Source organism: Lissotriton vulgaris, chromosome 3_1 (assembly GCF_964263255.1).
Source record: "Lissotriton vulgaris chromosome 3_1, aLisVul1.2, whole genome shotgun sequence".
NCBI lineage: Eukaryota > Metazoa > Chordata > Amphibia > Caudata > Salamandridae > Lissotriton > Lissotriton vulgaris.
Genome location: NC_141689.1, coordinates 920,239,364 through 920,263,951, shown reverse-complemented (window position 1 = coordinate 920,263,951; position 24,588 = coordinate 920,239,364). Strand labels below are relative to the sequence as shown.

Sequence of the window (24,588 nt, the reverse complement as noted above, 5' to 3'; positions counted from 1 at the left end):
TTGCGGAGCTTGTGAAAGGTGTTGAAGCATGAGGATGAAATGGCGTTGACTTGCTTGGTCATCGTGAGAGAGGAGTCCAGGATGAATCCCAGGTTGCGCGCGTGGTCAGTGGGTGTTGGTGCGGTGCCCAGTGCTGTGGTCGTCCCAAGCGGATGGGCATAGTCCGAGGATGAGGACCTCCATCTTGTATGAGTTCAGTTTCAGACCGCTGAGTTTCATCCATTCAGCGATGTTTTTCATTCCTTCCTGGAGGTTGAGTTTGGCGATGGCGGGTCTTTGGTGAGGGAGAGTATCAGCTGGGTGTCGTCGGCGTATGCGATGTTGTTGAGGTTGTGTTTGCGTGCGATGGTGGCGAGGGGGCTCATGTAGATATTGAAGAGCGTTGGGCTGAGCGATGAGCATTGGGGTACGCCGCTGATGATCTCAGTGGCCGCGGAATGGAAGGGAGGGAGGTAGACTCTCTGGGTTCTGTCAGGGAGGAAGGAGGTGATCCAGCCCGGGCTTTATCTTAGATTCCAGCGTTGTGGAGGCGGGATATTAGGGTAAGATGGCAGACTGTATCAAAGGCAGCTGAGAGGTCCAGGAGGATAAGGGCGGTTGTTTCCCCGTTGTCAAGTAGGGTCCTGATGTCATCGGTGGCTGTGATGAGGGCGGTCTCGGTGCTGTGGTTGGCTCGAAATCCGGACTGGGATGGGTCGAGGGATCCATTGGCCTCAAGGAATGTGGTCAGCTGTTTATTGACGATCTTCTCAATAACTTTTGCAGGGAAGGGAAGAAGAAAGATGGGGCGGAAGTTCTTGAGGTCTCTGGGGTCCGCTGTGGGTTTCTTCAGTAGAGCGTAGATCTCTGCGTGCTTCCAGCTCTCTGGGAAGGTGGCGGACGCGAGGGAGTTGTTTATGACGTTCCGTAGGTGGGGAGCTATGATGGTGTCGGCTTTGTTGAAGATGTGGTGAGGGCATGAGTCGGAGGGAGAGCCGGAGTGGATGGTGTTCATAGTGTGGGTGGTGTCTTCGGTGCTGATGGGAGTCCAAGCGCTGAGGGTGGTTGTAGGGGGCGTTGGTTTGGTGACTGGCGGCAGAGTCTGGGCGCCGAAGCTGTTGTGGATATCAGCGATCTTGCGGTGAAAGAACGTGGTGAGGGAGTTGCGGAGGTTTTGCGATGGTGTGATGTTGTTGCTGCTAGCGCTGGGATTGGAGAGCTCTTTTACGATGCTGAAGAGTTCCTTGTTGTTATGTGTGTTGTTGTTCAGCCTTTCTTTGAACGATGTCTTTTTGGTGGTGCGGATCAGCTGATGATGTTTGTGGGTGGCGTTCTTGAGGGCTGTCATGTTTTCTGTCGTCTGCTCGCGGTGCCAGGTTTTCTCGAGGGTTCGGCAGGATTTCTTTGATTCTTTGAGGTCGTCAGTGAGCCATGTTGTTTTCCTGTTTCCAGGGTTGCTTGGAGGGTTCTTCCGTGGTGCAAGGGTGTCAGCGCTGTTGACGATCCACTGTGTGAGGTTGCGGGTTGCGTCGTTGGTGTCAGTAGTGTTGATTGGTGGGTTCTGGCTCAGAGATGTTGTTAACTGGTCTGCGGTGAATTTGCTCCAGCATCTACGGGGATCTGTTGCGGGCAGTGGTGGGATGTGGTCTTCTTAAAGGTGAAGTGGATGCAGTTGTGGTCAGTCCAGTTTAGTACGGTGGAGTGGCTGAAGGCAACGTGGCTGCTGGCGGAGAAGATAGGGTCAAGCGTGTGGCCGGCGTAGTGGGTGAGGATGTTCACCAGTTGCTTGAGTCCGAGGTTGCGAGGCTGTCGAGCAGGGTGGTGGTGTTGTTGTCATTGTTGTTCTCCAGGTTCAGGTCCCCTAGGAGGGTGTAGTCTGATGAGGTGAGGGCATGTGGGCTGATGAAGTCGGCGATGGCTTCACTGTATTGTGTGCATGGGCCCGGGGGTCTGTAGATGAGGGTTCCTCTGAGGGTGGTCTTGGGGTCGGTGTGGATCTGGAAGTGTAGGTGTTCGGCGGTGGTGAGGACATCTTCGTAGTTGGTCGTGATGCTGATGTTGTTCCTGTGGATGATGGCGAATCCACCTCCAGTTTGGTTGACGCGGTCCTTTCGGGTGATCTTGTTGCCGTCCGGGATAGCTATGGCGATGTCAGGGGCTGAGGAGGCGTTCATCCAGTTTTCTGTGAGGAAGGCGACGTTTGGTGCTGTTGTGTCGAGGAGGTCCCAGAGTTCAACGGCGTGCTTGTGGACGGAGCCGGTGTTGAGCAGGATGCACTTCAGGTGGTTGTTGTTGTTGCTTGGTCCGGGTGGTGGGGTGCAGGTTCGGACACAGGTGAATTTGCAGGTTTGGCAGGAGAAGGGTCCGTGGGTGCGCTTCTGAGTGGCTTGGTAGCAGGCAGATGATTGGCCGGTGTTGAGTGCGTGGAGGGTGGTGGGGTTGTACTTCCGTTGGGTTTCTTGGTTCCGGCGGGGGCCAGGGGTTCTGGCGCTGGGCGCGGTCCAGGCGCGTACGGGCGCAGATTGGCTTGCCTTTGGCGCTGACTCCATATGAGGGGTTGAGGGAGGGAGGAGAATCTGGGAGGCAGGAGCTGGGCGGTTAATGGGGTACCAGGGGGGCTGGGCCGCAGGGGAGGCAGCGGCGGGAAGCGCGAGGGAGGGGAGCGGGAGGGGGTGGTACAAAAGAGAAAACAGGGGGTAGGGGGAGAGGGCACAAAGGGCACAAGGGGTGGCAGGAAAAAAGCAACAGCAATAGCAGAAGTGGCACAAATAAATCAAAAATGAAAACCGAGGAGAGCAGCACAGGACAGACTCTGGCAGCAATCCTGGTCACGGCGGGTGGCGGCAGCGGGGACATCGGCACAGTAGGACCATGTGGCAGCTGAGGAGGGTCAAGGGTCGCTCCCTTCACTACCAAGCGGCCTCCATATGAGAAAAGGAGATAAGGGATAACCTTGTCTTACACAAGGAGGAAGTAAGACCGTAGGCGAAGATAGCGGCTTTAGGGTTTGAATAAAGCAAAGAAATCAGGGAAATGATTTTTGGGCCAAAACCAAACCATTTGAGAGTCTAAAAAATAAAAGGCCAGTGCACCCTATCAAACACCTTTTCTGCATCTAGGGCAATGGCAGCAAGGGAACCAGAAAGGCTAGAAGATTTGGAAATTATATAAAAAAATAAGCAGGTGTTATCGTTTATAGATTTTCCTTTAACAAAGTCTGGTTGTTCTTTCCCTAAAGGATGGGGCAAAAGAGACTCCAATCAAAAAGCTAATGACTTCAAAAAGATTTTATAATCTATATTAACTAGGAAGATGGGTCGATAATTTTTGCAATAACGGAGATCTTTCCCTTCTTTTGGAATGAGACAGATTAAGGCGTCCATAAAAGTGCCAGAGTACCCAGAAGAAAGAAAAGAGGTTATTTAAGTATGCAATTTAGGAAGAATAGGTTGGGCAAAATGTAAAAAGAATTCAATGGTAAAACAATCAGGACTTTGATCTTTGTCTTTTTTAACGGATTTAAAAGCATTAAGTAAATCGGTCAAATCAAGTTCAAGAGGATCAAGATGTGAAGAGAGGGGTGGGGGTTTATTTTTTGAAGAGAGGTAGAGGAAAATATCAGCCTCAGTAGGATATGACTCAGGAGTATACAGTTTCTTGTAGAAATGAACAAATTCTTGTAAGATGTCAGCTTCTTTGTGTTTCGAACTGTTGGTGTCTAATAAAATAGAATCAATATGAAGCTTATTTAGTTTAGTTTTCAAATAATTGGCTAACAATTTACCAGATTTATTCCGGCCACCGTAGAATTTAGCACTAGTCTTTAAGCTTCTAAATCTTTACAAATCAAATTGGCTGCGTATGCTGATGATGTTATTTTATTACTTTCTAATCCCCAAGATTCCTTACCGGCTTTCTTGAAGGCCGTTGATTCATACTCTTTAGTCTTGGGTTACAAATTAAATAATGATAAATGCTAAATGTTGCCTTTGTCGAAATACACTTTCAAAGCTGACTTTTTCATCTCCAATTTCACATGGAACCCTAATCACATAAAATATCTCGGTATAGGGTTTACCACCTCCATCAAATCATCAATTGAGCTAAACTTCAATAAATGTATTGAGAAACTCAGCTCCCTCACGACCAAATGGCACCCTCTATATCTTTCTTGGTGGGGCTGGCTTAACACTATTAAAATGATGCTAACACCCATTATCCTTTATCTTTTATCTAACATTCCAATTTCCATTCCCATGAAATGGTTTCACAAAATCAATTCCATTCTCACTTCTTTTCTTTGGTTAAACAAAAAACCTAGAATGTCCTTAGGGAAGTTGTCACGTCCGAAATCCGAGGGAGGGGTTCGTTTACCAGATTTCCCTAAATATCACAAGGCTTTTTTATTAAAACATATTTCCAAATGGCTTTCAACTCCCTCTCCAGACCTCCCTTTATGGATTGACCTAGAAAATTCCTTCCTTTCCCCATTCTCTTTTCTTTTCAAGAATATTTATCTTTTACGAGGAAACCGCATACCTTGCACACCCCAATTATCAAATATTCATGCAATAGCTTTAATAAACTCCTCCTTATTCAACGGCATGATTTTAATACATTCCTTAGTTCCACTATTTGCCACAATAATTATATTTGTGTTATAGGTAAACCGGTCTATTGGAAAACTTGGAGGGACAAGGGCATTCTTTGGGTACATCAACTATTTGAAGATGACTCCTTTTTTACTTTTTCCAAAGCTAGTTCTTTCTTTCATCTACCGTTATCATTTTCTAATAAATGTTTAACTTTGCGTTCCGTTATTCTCGATTCTTACTCATATTTTCAATCTTTACCTACCTTTCCTCCACCGTTGGATCACTCCTGGCCAACTATTTTACGCAAATCACCTAGGGCCTCTGCCCTTTACACGTTGACTGTCTCCACTTTCACCAAGGGCTAAAACTAAGATTGAGATCACCTTGGAGAAAGATTTACACACAATTTGGCCCATACATTTCCAGAGCTGCTAACACCACACAAACTCACTATTTATAACAGATTACTTTTGACACCAGTCCCTTTACATAAAATGCATTCTGATACTCCTGACAACTGTTGGTCTTGTTTGTTTCCGCAGGCGGATATTAGTCATTTACTTTTTTCATCCTCTCATGTTTTTCAATTTTGGGAATCAGTCTGGTTCCAAATCAACACTATTTTTAGGACTTCCATCCCTCTTACATTTGTCAATATTTTCCTAGGCAGTTTTTCTACATGCTGGAACAAACCAAAAGTTCAGGTTCAAATTGTTGACTTATTATTAGCTACTGTTTTTCAGCAGATCACAAAACACTGGAAGGATACCTCTAAACTCTCATATTTAGCTTGGTGGTATTCCGTTTGCCATAACCATTGGCTCGACACAACTTTTGTATTTCCCATATCTCTGAAGCATAAGAGGTTGCATTTTTGGTCTCCTGTTACTGAGTTTCTAGATGACAGTGCTAAAAGATCCTTTGATCCAACACCGTATATTCAAGAAGTTCCTCAACCCCCTTGATTTCTTAGTTTTTGTCATTTGCCATTTATATTTCACATGTTATAATATTTTCTTCGAAGTGCAATTGCTTTGTTTCATAACTGTTTTTATTTTTCCATTTATCCTTTGCCCTTGTCTCGATTCCTCTCCTCTTGTATGATTTTTGTTTATCTGCCATTTGGGTTATAATTTGTATTGTTTATCTTCGATGCTTTGAATCATGATATTGTGTATTGCTCAGTGTGACATACTCTCAATAAACTTATCTTTTGAAACTTAAAAAGAGTTAGTAATTCAAACTCCTGGGTGGGCAGGCGTTTCTATGCACATGCGAGCGAGTACATTATATAGTACCTCTTTGAAATTTCGGAGTACCTGAGGTGGGATGCTAAAGATTGCTTTTCTGAAGCTGTGATGTGATGGGGTGTTATGGTATTTAAGTATTTATAAAGCGCTTCACGTTCTGCTAGGAAAGCTGTTGAAGGCACTCTTCGTAGATGACGCAAATAAGTTGGGGAAAAAGAGAGAGGTCACAGCAGGGAATAGAGAAGGGCAGAAAGGGACTGGAATATAGTGGGAGGGAGCAGTTCTCTTAAAATATGGAGCCTGCCCGGTAATGGCAGAGCACAGACCTTTCACTTCTAGTTAAACCGTTTTTTAAATAAATATGTGAAATGAGTTTGAGAGTCCTATTTAGCTCCTTTCGTGTGCACCCTTAAAACGTGTGTAAACATAGAATGTTCAGTGGCGAACATTTCAGGATAGCGGGCTTTTAATACCACATCTAAGTTATAAGGCTGTACTTTGGACCACAGAGGGGAATATATCCATGATCACACCTATGTGGGCAGACAGGGATTAATTGGGAAGCTTCTAATTTGTTTGGGAGTCAGAGGTTTTCTAGAGTTCTGGTTAAAGTCTAACTCACTTTGAGACAAACGCACACAAGTTATTCAGCACTTGAACCAAGACTCAAGGGGCCCACTTCAAAAAGAACATTTTCAATGTGTGTTGCTTCCTTCTGACTTACTCCTGAATTTTCAGGACTAAGTCACCACTGGGCATGGAAGGAATGTTTGTGAGTTGGCTTGCAAGCTCTGATTCTTTAGTGTTGTTTGGTGTATTTGGGTAGATGGTGGGAGTCTATTTATATGTTAGCGAGCGGTGAAGTGTCAGACAACTCAGAGCTGCCACTGGCACCATGTGTGATACTGCGAAAACTAATTTGGGTGTGTAGCTGGGTCTCCCACTGCCTTATACACCCAGGGTCCCCTGTCCTTTAAAGATCTGCTGCCTAATCTAGAGAAATTGAAAAGGGTCTAGGGAGGAGCCAGAGAAGCAATAAAAACAGATTTATGTGGATGCAAGGAGGTATTAAAGAGGGTGTAGGGAGGGACCAGAGAAGCACAGCCCAGCTGAGAGGCTGCCGCAGAAAAGGGTTTTTTGGAGAAGCGCAACTGGTTAAACTGGGTTATTTGAAGTCTAAGGTGATCTTTGCTGTGAGGGGCCCCGGACCCTGAGATCAGCAGCTGAACAGTCACAGTGGGATGGTGTGTTTGTGTGGGCAATCGATATATTATATATCTATTTGTTTAAGAGTTTATAGAGAGCTGCATATCTCCTTTACAGTACTTCAGGACCCTATGAATGTTGGAGATAAAGAGTCAGCTTTCTAGGGGTCTGTCATATTATAGCTGGACCTAGTGGCCCCCTCTACTAGCGCATCCACTGTAGGAACCGTGTTGAACCTCATTTTCGCCCCATGTCCTCACAGACTTTCATCCTTATGAGTAGCTGGGGCCTAAGGGTCTGAGTTGGAATTGTGCAACCATCTTTAAGTCCGGTGTTGGCTCTTTCTGTGATTCTGGGAAAATCACTTAGGGCCTTATTTATGAGGTTTTGCTGTTTGGCACCACGCGGGCCTTCCTGCATTGCTGCCCTATGGCTAAAGAAAAGGGTAAGAATATGCCATAGCTATCAGATATGGCGCACATTCCTGTCCTTTTTCCCTGTGCCGATGCACAATGGGCTGCCGTGAGCCAACGCAGGCACCTTTGCATCATAATGCAAGGGTGCTTGCGTTGAGGGAATGATTGTTTTTGTGCAGGAAGAGAAATCTTTCCTGCACAAAAACAATTACAAAAGGAATTACCCTCTTTTTGTGTGTGCTTCAGAATGCAGCACACATGGAAAAAGGAAAAACAAGGAAAAATCAAGATATTTCTCCGCTTTGTACCTCCCTTACGACTACCCTAGAAAGGCGTACATTTATGGCACTGCATCTGATTTACGACTCCTCGTAAAGCTGTGGCGGTGTCAAAAAGCTATAGATGTTGCTGCGAACACCCCCAGCAACACCCACTGCATGCCCCTTTAATGAAGAAAGCTGTAAACTATACTTATGAGGCAGCATTAGGCCAAAAAAAGTGGCTTAGTGCTGCCTCGTAAATATGGAGCAGGCTCCTGTGCCACGGAACATCACAAAAAGTGATGTTCCGGCGGCATAAGGTGCCTCATAAATGAGGCCCTCAATCTTCTACCGAAAATATCAGACCTTGTGCAATATATTCTTGTACTTACATGAAGTGCTCTAACGTCACTCTAATGTCCCTGGAACAAGTTCTTGCTATATAAAAACTGCAAAAAGATCAAATAAGAATCAGTACTATTGAGTTGGGTATCAATAAGTAGCCACTGTCTGGCAATAGCACCATTAGGCTCTCTCCAGGGAGAACTTATGTGCTACAGATGCACTTTTTATGTTGTGTTAGAGTCTGGTTGTCGAGGTGGAATCTTCTCTGATCTTCTGCTTTTTCAACCCCCTTTCTGCATAAAAAACAGTTGTAGGTGCATGCATTTGAAGTTCTGTTCAAACTGTTTTCTGACTCACAGTGTATCTGCCCTGAAGACCGTGCAGCAGAGTTAATTTGCTGCTGCTTCAAAGGATACCAGTGCAATCCAGAGGAACCAGTTTTGTGTGCACACCTGCGAGAACAGGGAGCACTCATGTAATACACAGAGTGGGCAGTGAGCAGAGAGGGTGAGCATTAAAGATAGTGTTTCACACTCCGTCCTGGACACACACAAGGACTGGATTGGGGCCCTGCCATCCTCAGGAGGACAGAAAAGGCTGGTTCTTCTTACACATGATTTTATAAAACAGCAAGGGTGATGGCTAGGTTTGTCTCAGTGGGGAGGGGCGAGCGTGAAAGGCCAAGTGGTGGGCTTGAAGGACATCCGTGCTGTACAGGTGGAGAAGGGAGTAGCAAAAGGGCAAATGGAATTACCTTCGGTACGGTTTTCTTTTGTTAAGCGCATACTGCATAAATAAACAGCTTCTAGGAGCACCTATACAAAGAACTTTGAAATAACTGTTCAGCTGTTTGCGGTTGGTTAACTTCTTCTTGGGCCCCATACAGGCCCACGGGTGGAACGAGTCACGCACAGATCACACGTGGAGGTACAGCTTGGAAGGGTCAGCACACTGTGGATGGCGGTGCTGGGGTACAGCAAGGGGGGGTCTGGGGTGCAAGCATACAGAGGGTAGAAGTTTATGATGACCCAGGGGGAAGAGACTCAAAGTCCAGAGGGAGGGAAGCACAAGCAGCTAGAGGTTGTAGACAACTGAGAGACTGTAGGTACGTCTGTGTGAACAAATGCAAGAAAAAGGGCAGCAGGGCATGACAAATATTATACTTAAAGGCAACAGAGAGTGGCAGCAGCGGCATAACACAAGATGATGCCCCCCCCCCCTACAAAATATGATGAGGGGCCTCTGAGTATCCCCTAGCTCAGATAAACATGAAGGGGATGTGGCTGGAATTAAAGGTGCGTGCTTTCAACAAAAAACATCACTTTAAAATTGCCCATATCCACATAAACAAGAGGACAGAACAAGCTAACTTTCCTCTTAAGGAAAAGTAAAATTCAATATGTTTACATTTCAAATTCCTTCTAAGCTGCACTCCAGACACAGCCTTTGTGTAGTGATGCCCCTCAGAGCAGGACTGTCTTTAGTCTGGCGCACCCACAACAGAGGCACAAAGAGGTGTGAGGGCTCTGCACTAAAGTGTGATTAAGGTAGACAAATGTGTGGCCTGACCTAAAGGGTCTCCTTTAATCTGTAGTTCAACCCCTATTCACCAATAGCACCTACAAAAACAAGCGCTTCAGGAAGTTTAATCAGCATTCATTTGCTAACAAAAGTGTTCATTGAATTTCTAAAGACAGCCCTTTCCCCATCCCCTAAAACACACCAGTGTTTGCATCCCCTACCCTCTAGGCACTGGAATGCAGGTAATACACTTCCACTGTCTGGGAAAATGTCCTAACCTTCCATCTGGTGTCAATGCAAACCAGAGGCATTTAAATGTACCCCCACTCTGATGAATAATTAATACTCTGAGTCAAACCTGAGGTTGACCTGCAGAATCTCTTTTTCAATCTGGACATTATTTCCCATTTATTTTCTCGACATATCCATCCACTCATATTTCACTTTCAAACCTTGACCTGGCTGGAATCGTGGTCTAGCAATAGTCTAGCAAAAGAGAGATGGTTTACATGATTCCAATGCCTATAACAATTTCCCAATAAAACAATCTTCACAAGTAAATAATGGTGTTTTTTCTACAATCTTGCATCCTGAAACTGAATGCAATCTCAAAAATATTCACTACATTCCTTAAATCCAGCTTTAAAAACTGTCCTTTAATTAAAACCTCTGTTTATTGCCTCTCCTTTTTTCTTCTCTTTTTCAAATGTCCCCCCTCCTTCTCTTCCATTATCATATGAAATCTATTTATTGATGTCATACCTAAACTTTCACAATTGTCTTATTAAACTTCTTGCTGTCTCAAATGTGCTTGAAAATGCATCTTTGCCCACTCTTTTTTCAAAATATTCTCAGGAGAGAAAAACCCCAAACCGCCTTCAGGCCTGCTCGCTACGCTTCCTCGCCACAGGTCACTCATCCAAAACCTTTGCGTCCTACCACTTTCAAATGTCAACATCCGCCACTGTCTTTTCTCTCTTTAGTAACCTATTTTTGGTCAACAGCAAGTGATTATCTGTGAGGACAGAGAATAAGAGAGTGAATTCCGACATTGTGCACATTTCTTTAAATTACCATTATTCATGCAAAGACAAATAAATCCCAATTCTATAACAATACTTCAGTGTGACACCCTTGTGATGGAGTGTAGGCAGTATAACGACAACATTAGAAAGGTGCAGGCAATACGTACACCATTATCAGAATGAAAGGCAGGATCAGTCCCGGATTCGATGCGTAGCTAAAAACTTTTCCAAACCAAGCCGGGAAGTCATTATCCAAGGTTTCTGTAATCGCTGCAAACATTTTTTCTTTACCACTGTAAAGAAAAAACAGACACATTTATATTAAAGCTCATTTTGCCCATGTACCTAAAGTCAATGGCCCAACTTTGAAGATTGACGGAGTTCGGCTGTTCAAAAGGTTTTTACAGTGGTGGAGGAGGGAGTATTAATAAGGTTGCCTATCACAATTGTTTATGTTGAGTTCACAGTGTTGTGTTGAAGTTGTGTTTTGCATTCTGGTGATTACTATGGTTTAGTTATGTTAATGTGTTTGTGTGTATGATGCTGAGCAGTTGAAGTTGTTATCAGACTTATCATAGTCCAAGATACTGGGATGGATAAGAGAACATTGTTTTTTTACTTGTCTGCTGGGTTTTGTGGTGTTAATTCGTGAGGTAACTTTGACCGCACATTTGAAATAGAGACCTGTAACTGATTGTTGTGATTGTACTAATAGTGTTCAGTGCTAGTAAAACCTATTGCGCAAAGGGGACCTGCATTAGGCAAGTTGATTTCCTCTGGTCAAGCTTTCATCTGTGAGTGTGTGTGTGTGTGTGTGTGTGGGTGAAAGAATTCCAAAGGAGGGTGAACTGATGCTAGGAGAGAGAATTGTATCAGAGGATAATGCGCAGGGATAGGTCAACAAGTGAAGTGTATCCATGGAATTGGTTGGTGAGCCATTAGGTGTTGCCCTGTGATAGGTCCACAAAGAAAAAGGTTGTGTTGAGATTGGGTGCGAGAATTGACTTGCATCGAATTGTGAACCACCGGAATATACACTAGGCCATTATAGGACAACAAATATAGCTTCACACATGTTTGTAGCTTTTTTAATGGCATGAAATCATCAAAAAGGAAGGTAAGATATCCACATTATGGCACATTTAACCTAAGGGTTATTGAGATTTGACAGTGTTGGACTTGGCCCTTTTTGCAGGGTCATCCCTCAACTTTTTGCCTTTTTTTCTGTATTAATTCTGACCTGTTTTCGTTGGTTTTAGGACTCTGGGCACTTTGCCACTGCTGATCAGTGTCAAGTCGCAAGTGTTCTCTGTGCAAAGTCCCTACTAAAGTGCCTTTTGTGTGCAGGGCTGGTAATTCAAATGCTACTAGTGGGCCTGCAGCACTAATTGTGCCACCCACACTAGTAGCCCTAAAGAGAGAACTCAGGCCTGCCACTGCAGTGCCTACACGCAGTTTGTTAAACTGCCTTGTTGTCCTGACAAGTGCCCCCACTTGCCAGGCCTTACCCATCCCTTTTTATGCAAATCAGACACCCCAAGGTACCCCCCTGGGCAGGGTGCAGTGCATGTGAAATGTAGGACATGTACTAAGGTGTGTACCATGTGCTGACAAGGAAGAACAGCTAAATTCGTTTTTCACTGTTGCAAGGCCATCTTGCCCATAGGACAGAATGGGGAAGGCTGTGTACTTACTCGCTGCTGTACCTGCGAATAAATGCTTTACTCTGGTATTGGGCCTCACCATTGTTCTTGATGGTTGTTGAAGGATGGTTCTCTCCGGGACTATTGTTTGTGAGGCCCCCCTGTAGGGTCTGGAGTTCCTGTGCCCGGAGGCATTGGTTTGGAATTTGAATCTGGAGCTCGACCCACTCGCCATCACAAGCCCTCTTAAGGATAAGCTAACAAGCAAAAGTGTGACGGTGCAGGAAGGGATTCAGGGAGGTGTGATTCCCCACACTGATCATGCCAGAGGACAGGCATTGCTGCAGGGACATTGAGACATGTGAGCACTGGTCATGTAGAATAATCACTTGACAACGTGAAACATGAAACCCACTATGTAGTTGGTGCAGGTACAAAAAATAGCTTTTATTTAAAAGGCATATGGATGTACGAAGATTCCATGCAGTAGAATGCCAGCAGAAATGCATCATGGGGACTGCAATTCTGAAAGACTGTCAAAAGACTTTTTAATTTAAAAGCGCGCACATTTGCAATGTGCATTTTAAACTACACCTGTGAACAAGGCAAAAGGTTGGTGAAACGCGTAAGGAGAAGGAGTACTTACTGCACTGCTGTACCTGCGAATAAATGCTTTACTCCGGTATTGGGCCTCACCGTTGTTCCTGATCGTTGTCGAAGGATGGGTCTCTCCGGGACCATTGTTTGTGAGGCCGCCCTGTAGGGTGTGGGGCTCCGGTGCCCGGAGGCATTGGTTTGTATGAGATACCACGTTGGACTGCAAGTACCCTCATGCAGTTCACCTGGAGTTCAACAGCTTAACGATATCCATTGGTACTAAGTAGGAGGAGGCGAGAGACTGCTTTTAAAGGGGTGGTCTCTGAGTCAAAGGTGAATCTATCAGCCTGTGAGACCGGCACTGATAGAGTTTTAAGTACAGTAGTTACAGTTGTTGCAATGGACAACGCAATTTCAAACAAAATGCAACATTGACCTGAATGGGAATTTCTAGTTAAATGCAATTAGTTACTTTATGGATTACTTTTCTAGCCACAGGACTGGATCCTAGATTCAGTCCAGGGACATCTCCTGTAAACACTTGAGTAAAAGCGTTTTGTTTACAGTAGTGATTTTTAAGGAATATTATTGTATTTTAAAAGTTGACATAAAATCACCAATGTTATCCTATAGGAGGAAATTCACTTAGCAAGAAAGTAGTGTTATCGTTACTTTTTCCTACTCAGTGGTAGGTCCTAGATCCAGCACTGGTGTATCTCCTGTAAACAGTTAAAAGAATGTGTCTAATATGTTGTTTTGATAAAAAATGTATGATTCTGTTTTTAACGAATTGCTTATATTGATTATAAGTAAATCTTTTTAATAAATAAAAAAACTATTTAGTGACATACAATTTTATGTTTTAATTTAAATATACTGTATGGGGCTATGGTGATGAAATTGGTCTAAACAAATGATGTTGCACATGATTTATGCTAGCACCTAAATTGAAACACACAGAACGGAATTCTTTTTTGATTGTGATATTTCCCGGTCGTTTCTGGGTTTATTTGGGAAAACTCTCGCTTTTTATAGCCATATCTCAGCTCCTGTAGCTGGAGAGTTAGAATTAACAATATGGACACTTTACGAACCTTTGGGTTCTCTGAAGACCAATGTAAAAAACTTTTAGGGGGGTCTTCTAAAACTACCAATACAGTAACCGTATCAAAAGGAGATGATGATAGGTGGAATAAACTGTGGAATCTGACACACAGATTTTTTAACTGTATAATTCTTGGATTTTTAATGATGTATTGAGAAACATGTATTGACCTATGGTATAATTTAGGAAATGTGTCTAATATGTTGTTTTGATAAAAACTGTATGCTTCTGTTTTTAACGAATTGCTTATATTGATTATAAGTAAATCTTTTTAATAAATACAAAAATTATTTAGTGACATACAATTTTATGTTTTGATTTAAATATACTGGATTGGGCTATGGTGATGAAATTGGTCTAAACAAATGATGTTGCACATGATTTATGCTAGCACCTAAATTGAAACACACAGAAAGGAATTCTTTTTTGATTGTGATATTTCCCGGTCCTTTCTGGGTTTATTTGGGAAAACTCTCGCTTTTTATAGCCATATCTCAGCTCCTGTAGCTGGAGAGTTAGAATTAACAATATGGACACTTTACGAACCTTTGGGTTCTTTGAAGACCAATGTAAAAAACTTTAAGGGGGGGTCTTCTAAAACCATCAATACAGTAACCCTATCAAAATGAGATGATGATAGGTGGAATAAACTGTGGAATTTGACACACGGATTTTTTAACTGTATAATTCTTGGATTTTTAATGATGTATTGAGAAACATGTATTGACCTATGGTATAATTTAGGAAATGTGTCTAATATGTTGTTTTGATAAAAACGGTATGATTCTTTTTTTAACGAATTGCTTATATTGGTTATAAGTAAATCTTTTTAGTAAATAAAAACATTATTTAGTGACATACAATTTTATGTTAAGTTACTGATAAGTATGGTTATAATTACTTTTCAGGATCAGTACTGGGCTAAAAGATGCAGCACTGAGGTCTCTCCTGATAACAGGTGAGTAAATCAGAATTCGTTGTTTGGCTGATTTCAGGTGAATATTTTAAAGTTCCAAAACTCCACACACAGAAGTATTTCCAAGTGAAACCAGTCAATGTTACCCTATGGAAGGAAATTCACTTAGCAGGTAAGTAGTGTTATCGTTACTTTTTTTTACTCAGTGGTGGATCCTGGATCCAGCACTGGTGCATCTCCTGTAAACAGTTGAAAGAATGTGTTTAAGTCATACAGGCGATTTTTTTAGGAATATTTGTAGTTTGTGAAAATAGACACTTAGAAACTTTTACTGGTGAAAACCAGACAATGGATTCCTATGGAAGGAAACACAAGTTACTGGTAAGTATGGTTAGAATTACTTTTCAGGGTCAGTGCTGGGCTAAAAGATGCAGCACTAGGTTATCTCCTGATAACAGGTGAGTAAATGGCAATTAGTAGTACATCCACTAAGCGCCACAGAGCTGCGTAGCAGAAAGATGTAGAAAGGGTCACGGCCTGCACCATCTCTCTGCAATGCAGCGCAGTGGCGCTTCCTGGAAGCACCTGGTACTTGGCCCCCATGGTCCCTAAGGTTTGAAGTGGAATTTTTTCCCCAACTTAAAACGCGCCACAGGGCGTGACTGCACACATCACGTCAGGCCCCTCTCCTACCTTCACCACTGTGTAAATGCGCCCTGTCACCATTCTAAGTTGAGAGATTAAGTCCCCTTTAATCCTAAGGGTCCCTAGGGTCAAACCAGCCCACTAGGTACCTCCAGTAAGCGCCACAGAGCTGCGTTGCAATGAGATGTAAAAAGGGGAGGGGCCTCTGAACCCCTGTCTGCAACGCAGCTCCCTGGAGCATACTGGAGATACCTGTTGGCCTATTTGGCCCTCAAGGACCCTCAGTATTGAAATAGAATTAAATCCCCAACTTAAAATACGCCACAGGGTGCATTTGCACAATGGTGAAGGAAGGAAGCGTGGCCTAAGGTGATATGTCTGCAAGCACACCCTGTGGCGCGTGTTAAGTTAGAGAACTAATTCCTCTTCAAGCCTGTGTGTCCCTGAGGGCCAACTAGCCCACCAGGTCCCTTCAGTATGCGCCAGGAGGCTGCGTTGCAGAGAGGTGTTCAGAGGCCACGCCCCTTTTTACAACACTCTGCAACGCAGCTCCGTTGCACTTACTAGAGGTACCTGGTGGGCTAGTTTGCCTCCAGGGACCCTCAGTATTGACAAGGAATTAATTACCCAACTTAAACCGCACCACAGGGCGTGTTTGCACACATGTGAACTCAGGGCCCGCCCCCTCCCTTCACCACTGTGCAAACGCGTCCCGTGGTGCATTTTAAATTGGGGAATTAAGTCCCTTTGAATGCTGGGGATCCCTGGGTTCCAACTAGCCCACCAGGTACCTCCAGTAAGCGCCACAAGGCTGGGTTGCGCAGAGGTGTAAAAAGGGCGTGGCCTGGAGCACCTCTCTGCAACGTAGCCCTGTGGCGCTTACTGGAGGTACCTGGTGGGCTAATTGGCCCCCAGGGACCCCCAGTATTGAAGGGGAATTAATTCTCAAATTTAAAACGCGCCCCAGGGCGCATTTGCAGAGTGTGTTTTTGTGAGGGGGCGGAATGGAGCCGCGTGTCCCCCCTCCCGTGGCTAATTCCGGGCCCCGGGGACCCCATCCCCCGGGGCATGACCAATTCATTTTTTTAAATATATTTTTATTACTTAATGGGGAGGGGCACCGGGGCTGGCTCTCACCGTTGGGGACTGTGGGGGGTCCCCAATCCCCCCACGGTACCGCCGGCTTCCCGCCTTCTATAGGAACCGCCATTGCTTTTCCATATGGGGAGCAGATAACATGCTGCTCCCCATATGGAAAAGCAATTTGCTTTGCTTTATTGAAGTGAGAGCAGATTTCCCTGCTCTCGCTTCAATGAAGCAAACCAGTTTGCAATGGCAGGATGGGAGCCGCGAGGCTCCCGCTCTGCCATTGCAAACAGCAGAGTCCCGGGGTGGGCACCCCTGGTCACTGCAGGAGACGTCCCTGGGGGGAGGCGGTCCCCGGGGCCTTGACACCACTCCAGGAGGGGGGCCGCGCGGCCCCCTCCCACACTTTTCAGAAGCCCCGGGGGGTGGTGGTCCCCAGGGCTGGGGGGCCTCAGAGCCCCCCTTTCCAAATGCTTTTAAGCCCCGGGGGTGGTAGTCCTCGGGACTGGGGGGCCTTAGAGCCCCCCCACCCATTTCAAAGAAGCCCCTGGGGTGGTGGTCCCCAGGGCTGCGGGGGGGCCCATGAGCCCCCGCATACATTAAATTAGGTCCCCGGGGCTGGGGGGCCTCAGAGCCCCCCACCTAATGTTTTAAAGCTCCAGGGGTTGGCGGTCCCCGGGGCTAGGGGGGCCTGAGAGCCCTCCACCCATTTAAAACAAGCCCTGTGGGGTGGGGGTCCCCGGGGCTGCGGGGGGGCCCCGTGAGCCCCCGCAGATAATAACTAAGAGCCCCGGGGTTTGGCGGTCCCCGGAGTAGTGGGGGGGGGGATTTGGACCTCCCATACTATTTTTTAATAATGCCGCTGGGATTTGGCCCCCCCGGGGGCAAATTACAATATTTAGCGCGAGAGACTGTGTTTCTTTTTTTTTTATCGGTAGGATGCGCGGATCCTACATGCATCCCGCGATTTAAAAAAAATCACACAAGATGGCTGCCAACACTTCCTGATTTGGAGTGTTGACAGCCAATTAAAATACAGCTCGTGCATGGCAGGGTGCGTGCAGGCTGCGCTTAAGATACGCAGATCCTCCGAGCCCATAGATATATAAATGACTTTAACTGTCATTTTCTCTGGAACTACTGAACAGATTTACACCAAATAAGCCAAAGGCACGTGTCTAAACCAAGGACAACCTATTTGCCAAATTTGGTGTAGTTCCGTTCAGCAGTTAGGGCTGTAGCTGCGGCTAAAGGTCCTATGGGAAATTGCATGGGGAAAACGCGTTTTGGGATCCCCCTTTTTTCTCAAACTCCGCTTGATGAATCATCGTGAAACTTTCAGGATAAGAGCGGACCAGAGCTGGCCAAAACTTTGGAAGATTCCGCGTAGATTCGTCAATCGGCGCCAAAGTTCTTCCAAATAGAATGTTGTTGATTTCCTATGGATAATAGGTCTTAACTATAACTATACCTACCTACTGGCGACCGCCAGTAGGTAAAATATATATATATATATATATATATATATATATATATATATATATATATATATATATATATATATATATATATATATATATTAGGCAAAGAAATTGCGGGGAAATGGACTGACTCCACTGATGGAGAAGAATTGGACTACAGTTACCAGCATGCTCTCACTGGAGAGAGCGTGTAAACAATGGACAAAGATGGCTGTGGTGATTTGGCCATTTCCTGTTTGTCACCCCATGAGGAAGGAGCTTGTGACTTCGAAACACGTAGGGTATTGTGTTTTAAAATAGCGGCGATGTGCATCTTTCTGCAATTAAAGGGTTGGAAACTCACCTTTTCGTGGAGTGCGTCCTTTATCCAGAGGCAACCTTGGAGTATGTGTTAAGCGGCGGCCTTAGCCGCGAAGGATGAACCACCTGTTGGAAATGTGGTAACAGGTCTGGATGCTGTCACTGCACGAGCAGAATCGGCGCGGGAAGGCAATGCTATTTGAAAGATGAACATCGTGCTTGCAGCCCACTGGAGGGCAGTAAAAGAATTAATCAATTAGGCAAAGAAATTGCGGGGAAATGGACTGACTCCACTGATGGAGAAGAATTGGACTACAGTTACCAGCATGCTCTCACTGGAGAGAGCGTGTAAATAATGGACAAAGATGGCTGTGGTGATTTGGCCATTTCCTGTTTGTCACCCCATGAGGAAGGAGCTTGTGGCTTCGAAACACGTAGGGGATTGTGTTTTAAAATAGCGGAGATGTGCATCTTTCTGCAATTAAAGGGTTGGAAATTCACCTTTTCGTGGAGTGCGTCCTTTATCCAGAGGCAACCTTGGAGTATGTGTTAAGCGGCGGCCTCAGCCGCGAAGGATGAACCACCTGTTGGAAATGTGGTAACAGGTCTGGATGCTGTCACTGCACGAGCAGAATCGGCGCAGGAAGGCAATGCTATTTGAAAGATGAACATCGTGCTTGCAGCCCACTGGAGGGCAGTAAAAGAAGTAATCAATTAGGCAAATAAATTGCGGGGAAATGGACTGACTCCACTGATGGAGAAGAATTGGACTACAGTTACCAGCATGCTCTCACTGGAGAGAGCGTGTAAATAATGGACAAAGATGGCTGTGGTGATTTGGCCATTTCCTGTTTGTCACCCCATGAGGAAGGAGCTTGTGGCTTCGAAACGCGTAGGGGATTGTGTTTTAAAATAGCGGCGATGTGCATCTTTCTGCAATTAAAGGGTTGGAAACTCACCTTTTCATGGAGTGCGTCCTTTATCCAGAGGCAACCTTGGAGTATATATATATATGTGTATATATATAATCACTAAAAAGAAAAAATAGAGAAATGCCCGCGCTAATTCTCAGTTCCCTGGGCCCGATTCACAGAACTAACTTAAGACATTATCCGAAACTTACTACTTTTGGTCTTCACAGAAGGCATTTAGTAGTAGTAAGGTTAGGATTTTTTCTTAAGTCTGTCCTAAGTTTGTCTTAAGTTTGTCTTAAGACTGTTTTAAGTCTGTCTTAAGTCTGTCTTAAGTCTGTCTTAAGTCTGTCTTAAGTCTGTCCTAAGTTTGTCTTAAGTTTGTCTTAAGACTGTTTTAAGTCTGTCTTAAGTTTGTCTTAAGTCTGTCCTGTTTCTCTTAAGTTTGTCTTAAGACTGTCTTAGGTCTGTCTTAAGTCTGTCTTAAGTCTGTCTTACATCAAACTTAAGACAAAATCCTAACTTTACTACTACTAAATGCCTTCTGTGAACACCAAAAGTAATAGGACAGACTTAAGACAGACTTAAGACGAACTTAAGACAGACTTATGACAGATTTAAAACAAACTTAGGACAAACTTAGGACAGACTTAAGACAGACTTAAGACAGACTTAAGACAAACTTAAGACAGACTTAAGACAGATTTAAAACAAACTTAGGACAAACTTAGGACAGACTTAAGACAGACTTAAGACAGACTTAAGACAGACTTAAGACAAACTTAAGACAGACTTAAGACAGATTTAAGACCAACTTAAGACAAGCTTAGGAAAGACTTAAGACAGACTTTTTAAAAAAAAAGGTTTATTGCATAATAATTAAAAGTGTTACAAAATTTGCATGATAAAATAACAATGCAGGGTTAATAAAATTCTGGAATTGTAGATTCTCGACATCTATTAAAATTGGGGACAATACCGTTTAAACAAAAACTTTCTCGGGCACTGCTCAGTCTGTCTCAACGTCTCTGTTAATGATCTCCATGTAAGACCCTGAAATTAGGGTGTCCCTGATAGCCCACCACCTAGGTGTTCCCCCTGCTCAATTTTTCCTAAGCATTTTCTTGCTTCAGCCAGGAATTTGACTCCGCGGCATGCCAGGATTATGGAGGCACCTCCTAGCCAACTTGTGCCTGCGTGTCTGCAGAAACGAATATTCAGCTCGTTAAAGATGGATTTTAAAAAGCATCGTCTCTGTCCTATCAGAGCCGGACATACACAGAAAAGGTGGGCTAGGGTTTCAGTTTTGTACCCAGAGAGACAACATTGCTCCGTCTGATGAGAGTGTTTCCAAGACGGTAGTAAGTCCTTCGAGACGTGCATCCCCATCCGATAATCTATAAATGCCTTTTTTAGGTAACCACTAAAGTGGGATGAAAGGTATGCAAGAGGTTTTGATGTTGTGAAGGAGTTAATGATGGTCCAGCCATGCCGACGTTTTGCAAATGTATGGTTATCCTCAAAAAAGGATTTCCTTTTTGCTGCCGCGTTGGCTAATCTGCTTAGACTTGCTTTGTCTGTCCCGGATTTCCAGGCTTGTTCCAGCTCCAGCATTTCCAAACAGAATTTCAGATACTTTCCCCAGGTGTTCTTGGTTTCGGTGTCCGCCCGATTTTTGATTTCCTCCCAGCTCAGCCGGTCCATTGTATCTGGGTCTGCAGATCGGAGTTTATGACAGACTTGTGAAGCTGAGGCGGATTTTGGGAGATTGACGACCGCTTTGTAGATTTTAATCTGTAGGTCATTTAGAAGATCGGCCTCCTTGCCACACCAGGTAACTAAGCCATACGATAAGGAAGGCATATTCTGGGCTGCCATTACTTTTAATAGGTGCTTATAATTAGGGCAATCCATTTTTACTTTTAAAGAATGGTACGCAAAGATTAAACATTGTGCTTTTGCTTGTAATGCTGTTTTGTGGTCCTTATAGTTTACACCTTTTGATATTGTTATTCCCAGGTACTTGTAAGACCCTTGTTCTTTCCCTGTAGCCCCACGCGCCATCCATTTATACTTTAGCTTTTGCGGATCTACTAGGCGGACCACTTTTGTTTTTCTTTATTTAATTCCAGCCTTTCCCGTTCCAAGTAAGATGTTAATTTAGTTATTGCTATTGCTCTTTGTAAACCGATTGGTGTTTTACTCAGCAATACAATATCGTCAGCATATTGTAGGAAGTGCATTGGGTAGTTGGCCAATGATGGTGGGTGGCTATCTACCGATTCCAGCTCATTTGTGAGGTCAGAGAGAAAAACATTAAAAAGGGTAGGGGCTAATACGCAGCCTTGTTTTAGGCCTTGATGCGTTGGAATACTCATGGTTGTACTGCCTCCATTACCCAGTTTCACTCTTGCCCAAGTATGCTGATGTAGTGCTTTGATAGCTTTTAAGAGTTGGTTTGGCAACCCCCAGCTCTTTAGTTTTCCCCACAAGCGCTCTCTGTTCACCCGATCAAAGGCAGACTTGATGTCGATAAAACAGGCGTACAAGCGGGCTCCCTTTGCTACCGCTAGATCCATTAGGATTGACAGACAAGTTAAGTTTTTTATTGTTCCCATTCCTTGCCTGAATCCTGTTTGATATTTGGGGATTATATTTGTGTCTCCTATCCATGCTTGTAGTAGAATACAAGAGGCGTAGAGCTTGGCCTCTACGTCTATTAAAGATATCAGTCTGAAGTTTGTGGGATTACGATGGTCTCCATGCTTGAATATCGGATGAATGATACTGCCTTTCCAAGAGCCAGGGAGCTCTGCTTGTTTGTATATTTGGTTAAATAGAGGCGTTAGGGTCTCTGACCACAGGTCCGGGTCATGCTTAAAGATCGCATTTGGCAGCCCATTCGGGGCGGCTGCACCTTCTGACTTTAGTCTTGATATGATCATCTTCAGTTCTTTTTTGGTGGTTAAATCGACCAGTTCTGTTGGCCCCTTTGGAGCTTCTTCTAACTCGGAGTCTCTATTTTCCTTGTTCTTAACTCCTATTGGTTTCTCCTCTTTTTCTTGTATTGCCCCTGAGCTGTTGACGGGGCCTGGATCTGTATCGCAGTATAGAGTTTGCACGTGTCTGGTCCAGGTTTCTGCTCCAACCCCTGCTTCCTGTTGGAGTTTTACCCCTTGGTCTAGGTCGTCTATACTACCCCAGAAGTCTTGACTATTAGGATGTTTACCCGCAGTTAGAAGTTTATTCCAGATTGTTTCTTTGTACAAAGACTTTGCGACCCTCAGTGCCTTCCTATAGATGCTCCTGGCTTCCTTCAGGTTAGATTTGTTTGGCACTGACCCCGATGTTTTTTGGCTGGCGAGTGCTCGGACATCCTTGGTGACCTTTCTTTTTTTTGATCTGAGGTCCGTATTAAACCAAGGCTCCTTCTTGATGTTGATATTACTCTGATTCCCAGACCTTGCTGGGAACTTTTGTGAAAGATCCTGAATCATTTGCTCCCAGTTGGGTACTCGCTCCTCCTCTTTTTGGGTCCCTAGGTTGGCCATCTGGGCTTTAACAGAGTCCGTGATTTTACCCAACCCTTCTCCGCGCCATTTTAACTTTTTTAGATTGAACTTTGATGCGTGGTGAAGAAGAGAGATCGTTCTTGGTGCCGTGCTAGGTGCGATGTTCAGACTTATTATTTGGGGGAAGTGATCACTTTCTACTCGGTGTTCAATTCTAAATGATTCGATGCTGGCAATTAACTCATCACTTACAAAAGTGTAGTCGATTGTTGAATGGACCCTGCCACTCAGATATGTGATGGCTGCCGGCCTATGCCCCTTTGTATTGCCATTCAGGATTGACAGTCCAAATTCTTTTAAGCTAGATGCTAACTTTTTTCCACCACTGCTTGCTGTCGTCTTCGCCTTCGCCTTATTTTGAGCAATAAGAGCGCTGTTGAAGTCCCCGGAGATAACCAATGGGCATTGCAAGTGGGTTCTTTGCATTACTTTGATCAGTGACAGCAGGCTTACGTGTTTTTCTTTTTGTGACTTTCTGTCAGGATGGATATAAACATTGAGTATTAACAGTTGCCATGATTCAATCCCCGATGGCGGGGCTTCGGTGATTCTGGTCACTTGGGCCCGATTAAGACCCACGTCCAGCACTTCTGATACCCAATCATATTTTTGGACTACAGATGTAGATAAACCACCGCGGGGGATGCCCATGCGTTGAGAAGCTTTATGCAAATATATGGTGTTCTTTGAAGCCTGGGATTGAGGTCGGTTGTAAATTCCATGACTCCTGGATCAAGATTATATCTTGTCGCTGGAAGAAAGCTTGCGTTTCGTGGTTGTGCGCCATTTCTCGGAAGCCATGCACATTCCATGAGCAAAACGAAACATTTGATTGCTTTTTTAAATTCTGGGGGAGCTTCTTGTTCCACATGGTCACGGAGAAGTTTTGGTCTGGGTTAGGTAGCTTTATTACTCAGGACCTTGGGTATCCAAGACCAATCCATTTTGTCTGCGTGCTGGTGACCAGTTGTTTGTGGTTTGTGGTTTGCGCTTGATGATGCTGGTGAGGAAGCCCGAGCCCCACGCAGACAAGAGGTATGCTGTCCTCTGTTTCCGTGTCCCTTGTCTTGGTCACATGTACTGATTTGTAAAGGATAGGGATACCTTGGGCGCTTATGTCATGTAATTGAGATGCCCCATAGTTCAAACTGGGGTCTTGCAGAATATATCTTTTCTACCAGATCCCTTGAGGCCCAAGTTGTGACTGTTTCCTCGATGTCCGCGTTGTTTACGTTTGATTGAAACTCGACGGAGTAAAGGTCCTGGGAAGTGATTTCTTTTAGAGCTGATATTTAATTGAATAATTTTAGCAGGTTGCCTTGATTGAGAATGTCCTGCGCCCCCCCTTGTTGTGGAGTTGCGTACTATCGCGCGAGGTGTAGATCAGTTGTTGTACTTTCTCTTTCTGTACTGCCTCAATTGTATTTGCTTTTTTCAGTGTTGGAGCTGTGTTAATTAACTTTGTTGAAACAGAACTTGACTTCCTTTGCATTAACGAACATTTACGTTCCTTTTCGAAAACTGTGACTCGCATGGGGGTTGGCACAGTTTTGGTTTCCGGTGCTGCTGTTGCTCCATGGATTTCGTGTGGTTTTCTTTCAAATGTTGTAGGTGTTTGCTGTGCACTACTAACTTTTGTGCCCTGATTGGAACCCTCTTTGGTTATGCATATTGTACCCATACTGTTTTTTGCCGGGGCTAGTGTGGCTTCGGTTTGCTCGCGGCCTCCATGACT

At 44.5% G+C, this 24,588-nt stretch overlaps 1 protein-coding gene across 1 annotated transcript in view; it reads right to left on the bottom strand.

The window, feature by feature from the left end:
- Positions 1-9,796: 9,796 nt before the first annotated feature.
- Positions 9,797-24,588, bottom strand: part of LOC147727211 (transmembrane channel-like protein 1) — a 371,185-nt gene continuing 356,393 nt past the window's right edge. Inside the window, exons 17-18 of the mRNA XM_086963587.1 lie at positions 10,767-10,890; positions 9,797-9,832 (exon numbers count right to left, since the gene is read on the bottom strand). Coding sequence (XP_086819713.1) covers positions 9,797-9,832; positions 10,767-10,890 — 160 coding nt within the window. The remainder of the gene's footprint in view (positions 9,833-10,766; positions 10,891-24,588) is intronic.